The following is a 9,746-nucleotide window of genomic DNA, read 5'->3' as shown; positions in this document are numbered from 1 at the left end:
CTCAGACATAACAGGTCTCTTCCAGGGAGTTATTCCTTGGCAGATAGACTATTGCAAAATAACATTCATTATCTTAACCGGCGCTGTGCTGGAGGTAGGACACCGAGGCCATAAATCATTATATCAATTTTGCAAGAGGGCTGGTAGTTTCATTAATAAATAATTTGAACTAAGGGGAGAAGAAAACCTTCAGAGGAGTACAGTGTTAGGCCACAGCCTGGCCTAACAGCCAAGAGGTTCAGGAGTTCACCTCTTGTCGTAGGGCAACATAAACTTCTGGAAATAAATGTAAACAATGGCAATGAGCTTGTAATTTATATTTTATTTTGCACAAGCTTGCATATATACTGCACATACATTCAGTTTAGAGAAGATGGAAGGCACACAAGGCAATTGAACTACTGTATCCTTTAAGTGGTACAAAGCAAAAAGGTAAAAGTCTGGAGAGTATACAAAAGCTTTAAACACACAAAATAAAATCCACCCCCCCAAACATTTTTCCTGTGTTTATCTTAAATTTAGTAGCTGCCAAGCTAGAATTGTAACTTTTTTTTCAATCAATTGTCTACTGCACCTTTTTTTTCCAAACGGACAGGGGAGTCTTATTGTTTTATCTTGTCATCAATTAATATTACAGTACATCCTTGGTAATACAAAATTGTACACCTTCATCAAATAAATTAGGATAAATTAAACCAATAAATTATGCAAAGTCTTCAGAACAACAGACGACAACAAAAAAAATCCACAGTTGAAATTGCCTCTAGCTAAAAAATAAAATAAAAAAAAATCAAAAATTGACTTTATCAGTTCAGTTATTGTACTATCTTCAAATTAAAGGGTCTTTATTACAAAAAAAAGAGCTTAATAATGCTATTTACAACATATTGCTAAATAATATAAAGGCAGTGTTTTGTCACTTTTGTAACTATATACATATGAGTAATGGCTGGGACAATATCAGTTTAAACCTTAACCTTTGACTCTTCTGGGCAGCATTAAAACCGACCTAAAGAGGCTTTTTTTCCCCCTCCTTTTTTTAGTTTCTGACTCTTACACCGTTATATGGTAATGAGATGGTTATTGTGTTTGTCTGCTATCTCACTCGAGTGGTACAATTAATGCAGAAGGTATGGATTTTAGAGAAAAATGTAAGCTCACTGTTTCTTCTAGATTTGTTTCTACATATCCCAGTATTTGTGCATTTGGAAGGTGGCTGCTTTGGGAGAGAGGTGACTGTGGCTCAGATGAAAAGACTGAATAAAGTCATAGTGCCACCACCTTTCATACACTAAAAAGGATATTCCTAAGAAGATACAAAGGTTAAATACCAGTTTTCATCCCAGCTCTAAATATGAGCATTTTTAGCTTCAGTTTATAGATGGTTTACAACCAACAGTTCTACAGAAAACAAAATTGCATTTCCTTCAACAGAACATTTAAGTGCAATACAGTAACTGCTTACTCATATAAACCAGTTACATTCCTTAAGGGGAGCTTTTTGAAAACAATGCGTATTGGAATTTTCAAACACAGAGTTGGTACCAGAAGGAAACATTTGCACTATTAACACCAATGATTGCTATATAATACACATGGCAAATATAGTTTTTGCTTTCACTTCTCATGTACAGTGCTCATTTTGGGGGTTTTGTAAACCACTTTCCATTTCTAATATATATATATATATATATCTTTCTGTATATATATATATGTATAATCTTTCAATGCTGCTGGTGAAAATCCTATCTTTAAAGCCACAAAATCTTCACCTTTATTTCTTAATTAATATTAACCTGTGGAAAAAAAACATTTTTCTATTAACTGACTTCATATACATAGAAAAAAATTCTGCAATTTTACAGAAACTGTATTACCCATTCCCTTGACATCTGATGAAAGAGACTTAACTTTTAAAAGTAGAGAGCTGGATTTTCAAGAATGCTTTCAACTATCTACACAGTTACTGTAGTGTTTCTTATAAATTCAACAGATGTTTTCAGAATGTAGTTATTAAAATCTTATGTCTTTATGCAAGAACAGCCTTAAGGTTGAATATTTACATTGCTTTATAAAAGTTCCCCTCGATTTTCAATGTTCACCCACATACCTGGTACAGTAACAAAGATTCTGCAAACTTAAAACACTTTAATTAAATAATACTCAGAGGCACAAAGCAAACCTCAGGAATACATGGGTGAACACTTCCTTAAATAATTACTACATTCTAACATCTTCCACGTGTTTACCATTAAATGTGAAACGTTCCCATTAAACAACCAGAGATACAGTAAGAATTAAATGTTTTGTAGTTTCAAATAGAACATTCTTTTCACAAAACATAACAAATGTCTAAAATAGGTTCTTAATCTAGATAGGAAAAAGGTAAGCTTTTCACTTCATACGCCTCTTTTGTGTGTGTGTGTGTGTTTTTGTGTAAATATCCATACATATGCCCACACATGTTGTCCTGTGTGTGTGACCACATACGTATTTGTATATGCACATATGTCACGTATGAAATATTGCTTCTATACTACTTTTCATCAGGCTAAGAAAACACAAGATTTGCACCACAGTTACAAAAAATTGGCTTCTACAAGAATTTTCAAAACTTGAATGCTGCTCAAACAATTGAGAAAAAATAATTTGCGTTATCAAACTGTTCTAAAAATTCTCTTCTTCAAAAACGTATTCTCCTGCTTTGTTTTTTTTTATTTTTTTAATTTTTAAAAAGACACAAAATATGCATAGCTATCAACATTATGTCAAACAGCCGGGAAAAAAAAAAAAGTCAGTGTTTATTGCAGCTGTAGTAATTGAAAAATAAAGTTCAAAGATGAAAATTGTAAGCCACAGAAGGCACAAGAACAATTGTACTTGTGGGGGAAAAACTGGTATTTTGAAGGATTTTCTTTATCCTTCCGCTGGTGCATTTAAGGTCTAGGCACAGACTATAACCTCAAGTTTATATGCAGAAATAAATCTAATAAATTAGCAGTAAATGAATGGCAAAATGGGGTTTCTACATGAATTTTGAAATTCTTTTCCTATGTAAACCTTTCATTACAATAAAAATAGCCTCCTGCCTTTTAGCCATTTTTAGTGAAATAATATTGAGATTATTTAAAAGAAACTGGGTTGGATTCTACTTAGAATTTAATACAAACTATGCCATGTATTTGTAATTTTAGGAGAGTTGGGAGGCACAAAGGCAATATGGCTATAAAATGCAGAAAAATCACATAATTGAAATGATGAAATTATCATTTATTACTTTTTCAGACCAAGGAGGTTTTTATTTTGCTTTTAAGATGAAATTTCTATTCCTAATTCCTATGCCTCATTTACTATTGAGATTATACTAGTCATAAATAAATAAATAAATGCAACAACATCAAGTGTTGAGTACACAATTTCACTTATTTAGATTATGTGAATCCCATTGCAGCCAAATAATAATAATATTAATATTAATAATAATAATATAATATAATAATAATAATATAAAGCAACGGTAAAATCACAGGTTGAGATGGTAGCTAGTAGTATGTCCACGTAGTATGAATAAAGTATGGCTTTGCTTTCTTATGTCCAAGGTGATGATGCAAAGTAATATTTTGCATCTGATGGTATGCCAATGATGAACTTATTGTATTAAAACTTGAGCATTTTATGCCACTTCTTCCCATAAATCAAAAAAGTGCATGAACACAATTTTCATCCTTTCTTACTCAGAATTCATTGGAGTTACATCTTTATGAAGTGTAATGTTTACCAAATCATGCACACACACAGAAAGAAAAAAGGAAAAATGAAATAAAGAAAACAAAACAAAATGAAATAAAAGAAAAGAAAGAAAAAAAAAGTCCTGCCTATTGTAAGGATACGTACAGTATTAGGTACTCTCAGGGAGTCTAAGATCAAGATTTGTTTTGCTTTTAATGCATAGTGAAAATGTTGGCACTTCATCCCATGCTATTGTCTGCATTGCCTATACTCCACAGATACTGCCAGTGCTTGAAAAGAATGACAGGGAATCGGAGGATTGTGCTGTTTAATTTGAAGTCAGCAGGTTTTTAAGGCTTTCTGCTAACAATAATTGCTTTCATCCATTTCTGTCTATCAGCAGTATTTGTAAATGAAGTGAAATTGCAATGATCAGGTCAGCTCTTTAGTCACATGGGTAAACTTTCACTCTCCAAAGTCAAAATGTAATTTTAAAATAAAGAAGATACCAATATCCTCAATGGCATAAATATAATTCAGGACTAATTAGGAACTTCCTCTAGATTTAGATTAAATTATGTAGGGGAAAATATTATTGATGATAACAATAAATTCTTACTGCATCCGTACAAAAGACGACAAAGAAAATGACAAATACAGTGTGCCATAGCATATTCAACCTTCCCCCAAACTTCTGGAGACGATTTCTTTCTGAAAACATGAGAAAAGGAGAGTCACTGAAGAAAGCATGAGAACTAGCAGCTAGCTTTCTTTCTTTCTGTCATATCGTGGTGTAGCATTCAGGCAAACCCAGATCCATCAGGGACTTTACACTGTAGCTCAGGTTTTGGTCACCACTAGCTCCAGCTTCAGAAGACAAGTGCAGCCACATTGCTCAAACAGATTTTTTTTTTAATTTATTTTTTTTTAAAGCTGCACTTACTGTAATTTTAAAAATCCAATTTGGCTATCTGAACCCTGCATAGCCAGGAGGACACTGTGATTTTTGTATAATGCTCAATTAGATTTTTATGAAAATGAAATTTTTATTCTTCTGATTAGGAAAACACTAATTATATTTTATAGCTACGTACAAGCCTTTTTTTTTTCTTTTTTTTTTTCTTTCCTTTGCCTCAGCACTGTGAAGTGAAGACTCTTCCACTGTATCTAAGATCATTCAAAAAGTGCTTTTCAGGACAGATGTCAAATATGGACAGGAAACTTCGTATGCTGGAAAGGGAATCTTGGGGGGCAGAATGGACTAAGAAAATAATAAATTTAGGGACTAATGCCACTTAAAGTAAGACTGAGACATGGCAGTATACGATGCTGAAGGTTTCATTTTTACTCTATGGAGAGTGAAATGCTTCCGCTTTAGTAAGCTGACCATATTCCAAAATTAGTGTGGTTGATACAACATTGTGCATGAATTACTGGCCTAAGCCTTCAAGAACAGTATTTGATTTGTGCAAACATCCCTTGCTGCAGTTTAGAGAAACAACCTGGCATGTTGGGTTACTGGTGCAGGGTGTCTGTCATTTCTGTAAGGAACACATGAAGCATAGGGTTTGCTTTCTTGGGTGTCACTTCTTGGAGTGAGTACCTAAAACAGATGCATTTTTTTGAAGTATGAAATAAAATCTAGTTATTGATTAAAAAGTATATAAATACAAATAAAAAAGCTCGAAGCTTATGAAATGGCTCCACAGAGTTCAGACCTTTAGCAGTATAAACATAATATAAACTTCATTGTCTGTAGTATTGTGCCATGACATTAGTCTCACCAAGACAAAATGCCACTTTGCAGCAAGCAATAAATCTGACAAAGCATTTTTAAACATAATGCCCTAACTTGCTAAGACAGGCTTTTACACGCTTCCAAACTCTTCTCCCTGAAAATTAACCCCGTTGATTCTTCAAATGTTAAGGGTCTTGGGCAAAAGTAAACCAAAGGCTGAAGTAAAATAACCATCCCCTTGGAACCGAACGAAAACTTATATCCAGGAGGGATCAGTCTAATTTCATATACATATATATATGTATGCGATACACATATATATGAAATTAAAATAGAGACACACATGACTTGGGCAGGGGACTGCTACTTTCATACATTCATAAATAGCTGCTGAACTCTCTACTCATGAAGAAGCTCTTGTAGGCAGTTTGGGGATTTGAAAATCTCAGGGACCTCACTGTCCAGCTTACAGATGACCTTGTATATGGCCTTCTTCCAGGAAGGATCAACATCTTTGCCTGCGATAATGGCATTGAAAAACTCCCGTAACGTGATCTGAGCCACTTCCAGGAATCTCTCTGGAACCTGCTGATACAAGGAGACAATGGCATTAATACAGTTTTCAATTTCAAGTCTCTGGTTCTTCAAAGGAAACTGAGCTAAGTTCTTTCTTTCAGAAAGGGGCTTACATAGCACCTGCATTTTCTAAATGTGGCAGCCTCTATTCTCTTATGCAAAGCTGTTATATATAGTACTATAGCAATAACTTTTATAACATGTGTTAGAGATCTTTGTAAAGTCTACTGACAGAATGTAGGTAACAAAATGTTACTGTCTGAGTTGGGAGAGTAGGGGATTTATAGGATATAATTAGCAGGAGGGGAAACAAGCACGATTGTCTTTAAGGAAAGAAATCTCTGCTTGATATTTTACCCTTCCATTTATGGCCATGTCCCCCTCTCCATTTGAGAACTAATATGAAAGTTATGCATGCACAGGAAGCCCTTTGTACCTGACTTTGGTCACATCCAGTGCTGAAAGCCGTCAAAGAAGTGGGGTATCTCTGAATGCAGTTTGTAGTTTAAAACCAATCAAGCAGGAAAGCCTTCAGCTAGTGGCTTGCTTCTGTGGCTGCTTTGCTTTCTCGGGAGACACTATCGTCTTTCCTTCTTTTTCAGGAGCACACAAATACCACTCTAACCACTTTAACGGGTGCATTGTGCTCCAAGTGGCTTCCAAGCTGGGATGCTTTTAAACTCATTCGTTTTTAGGGTGAGTCAAACACCCAGCTAGAAGGCAAGTGCCACTCTCAGAAGCTCCTAAACAATGGGTGAATGTTAAAAAACCACAGCTACCTCCAAACTTTAGTAATTCATTCTAAGTAGTTGTCTCAGGCACCATCACCACCTTCTCACCCTTTGCCTTAAATAATTCAAAAGCAATTGCTCTAATGAACTACAGGGAAGTTGCAAGGTTGAGGTAATCTCCATAAAGGTATTATTTTCCACTTTTATCACGGAAATATGGCTTCACAGCTCTAGAACTGCTAATACATGGCCGGCCAGTAGCCAGCATGCTTATAATAGCAAGTATTCCCTCACTGCTATTCTTTGTCCCCTCCAGCAAGAGGAGGTCTCCGAGCTGCACTAGGAGCCACTTGAACCATTCCCATGGCAAAGAGACACTTGGGCAGCTCTCACTGATTTACTGAATTCATGCCACACTGCCAGATCAAGGCCAGTCCCTTGTTCTCTACTTCAGACTTTTCTTCCTGCCCCTTTAGAAGCCACTTCCAAAACATTTGTCTGGAAATGTGTGTGATCAGTCTGATACAAGAGAGCTCTGGAGCCTTCACTCACCTGATTGTTTGGGAAACACCAGCAGTTTGATAGCCATGTTCTGCCATCAAATAAGCATGAGATCAGCTCCCCCTGACACCAGCTGACAAACTCTGCTTCCAGAAGCCCCAGAGAAGTTCCCTGTCTACCTCTGAGAGTGCAATCCAGCCCCCACATGTTTTTGGGTTTTTTTGCTCCCAAAAGCATCTGTGGAAATTTTTATTCAACACGGTGCACAGAAAAGCACACCTTTACAGATGGTCTATTCCAGCAATTATTAAGAGATAAGAAATTAACTATTATGTTTTACTTAGTCCAGCTCAAATAAATTACTTAAAACTCCCCATGACCACTCAGCTCTTCAGGCATTTGGTAACACGTCTACAGAAAATACCATGCTTTTCTCATTCTTGCATTGCTATAAAAAATTGACATGCTTTCCTGTTCATGCAGTTCAATGCTCACACACTGTTTAACACCCTTGGTATTGCTGGGCACTAATCAAGGGGAAGGAGTTTCTGACTACTGATATTACAAATCAGGAAAAGGAGTAGATAACCAAATTTATGGAGTAGACACTGATATTAGTCCATGAGACCAAAACCTTTTGATTTTGGTATCCACTCCAGAGGACCAACACTAGATGTCTTTTTTCCCTCCCAAGCTGCTAGAGATGTGAAAGAGGCAATTACAAGCACCTACATGAGAAGCATGAAGTCTAAATGCACGAAGTCCCACCTCTGCTTCTTACCTCATGGTTACACCCATGACAACTTTAATCATGGAAGTGATGACCTGGGTTTTAAGCATGGAAGTGATGACCTGGGTTTTAAGTTGGGCCTTTGCCATTCAATTTCTGCTTGCACATTTGAAAGTTTTCCAGGTAGGGGATGCTGCTTTCCCATGGAGTAGGCAGTGTGAAACTCCTGAACCTGGAGCTTCCAGGCCTTCCACCGCTGTAGTGACACACAGACTTTTTTTTTTTTTAAGACTGGGAGCTATCTTTTAAGGTCCAACTTTATTGTACCTGAGTCATATCTGCAGGGTCAGGCCTCTTTGAATCTGGTACAACAGTCTAAAGAGAGAAGCCCACAAACATAATTATGAACAAACCCAATAATTAACAAAGCCCTGTGGGGACTTTGAAAAAAACAAACTTTTCAGCTTTTTCTTCCTCTGGAGGCTTCACCTTGTAATGTTGAGTTCCTAAAGATCACCCCTGCACCTAAGGCATTAGAACCATTCATAGATCTTTCATTTTGGGATGTTATTAGCAATTTTTCAAGTCAGACTGGATGTCACACATTATTTTGCATGTTGTAATGTGAATTGCATTGTGATTAATCCCACAGGATGGGAAGTCAGCCAACGCTCTTCCTTTCTAGAAAGAGTATATATAGTATTTTTTATTATTTGGGATTTTTTTTAATATAAGAGAATACCAGTGAAATCCAGAGCCGGAAAATAAATATTTAAATGCATGGGTAGTTATATTTTTCAGTGGGCAATTAATCAGTCAGCCATGTTAATTATGTGTCTGGGGGTGGCACTTCCATGATTCTAAGTGATGGCAACCTATTCAGTGCATCTTTACACCTAACTGACTGAACATCTCTGAAGTAGGAACATCTGCATAAAATGCTTCAGTGACAAATAAACTCTATCTACATTGCTTTTAATAGAACCAACAATCCCTAGTATGAACCCAGGGCATTTTCTTAGCATCAGGTGGCAGCAGTCAATCAAAGAATCACACTGTGCATTCACCAGGAGGAAAGACAATGAGGTCTCATCGGGGGAGTCTAGGTGGGTCTCAGCCTGAAGCTTCCACATCAGTCTGATTTACAAAGAAATCACACATTACTGCATGCTTTGTCAATATAACTTCACTGCCAAGCAAAAAAGTCACAGGCCAGACTTTGGGCCAGTGTAAATCAGCAGGGCTCTGCCAGCCTCAGTGCAGTTACGTGAATTTACACCTGGTACACATCAGCCCTGTCCTTTCTAACACACCCTCCATGGTGCCCCTTCTTAAGCCTTAGCCATGTTAACACGTCCCCTTTGTCTATGAAAACTGGGAGGGAATTAAAGCTCTCATCTGCTCTTGTCTATTTGTGCTGTTTTAACTACTGGCATTTTCCTTGGCGTGAACAACAAACCTGAACTATTTCACTCTTGGGTTTGCATGTGCAACTATCATGCCCAACCATTTGGCTTAGCACTGTGGGGGAGTGCTTTGTTAAAAATACCCAGCACATACTATTTCTATGGGAGCAAAAGTATAGTTCCTATGGTTTAAAAGTTGCACTCAAGTCAGACCTAACTCTTCTTTAACACAGAAGCGTACACACAGTTGAAGAAAGCTTTATAAATACTTGTTGAATTTCTTTTCAAGGGAAGTGTTACCCAAAAGGAACTGGAGATTGAGAAGGTAAGAGCAG

General features: G+C 36.6%; 1 protein-coding gene across 7 annotated transcripts in view; it reads right to left on the bottom strand.

The window, feature by feature from the left end:
- Positions 1–302: 302 nt before the first annotated feature.
- PROX1 (prospero homeobox 1) overlaps positions 303–9,746 on the bottom strand; it is a 49,913-nt gene continuing 40,469 nt past the window's right edge. For 5 of the 7 annotated variants that reach the window (XM_085576059.1, XM_085576060.1, XM_085576061.1 and 2 more), the window contains one exon: positions 303–6,055. In XM_085576059.1, coding sequence (XP_085432185.1) covers positions 5,867–6,055 — 189 coding nt within the window. In that variant the 3' untranslated portion in view covers positions 303–5,866. The remainder of the gene's footprint in view (positions 6,056–9,746) is intronic. The other 2 variants (XM_085576064.1, XM_085576063.1) reach the window with 1 other exon arrangement.

Source organism: Lonchura striata, chromosome 3 (genome assembly GCF_050655825.1).
Source record: "Lonchura striata isolate lonStrDom1 chromosome 3, ASM5065582v1, whole genome shotgun sequence".
Classification (NCBI taxonomy): domain Eukaryota; kingdom Metazoa; phylum Chordata; class Aves; order Passeriformes; family Estrildidae; genus Lonchura; species Lonchura striata.
Note: the sequence above shows the minus strand (reverse complement) of the source record. Positions and strands in the feature narration are given on the sequence as shown.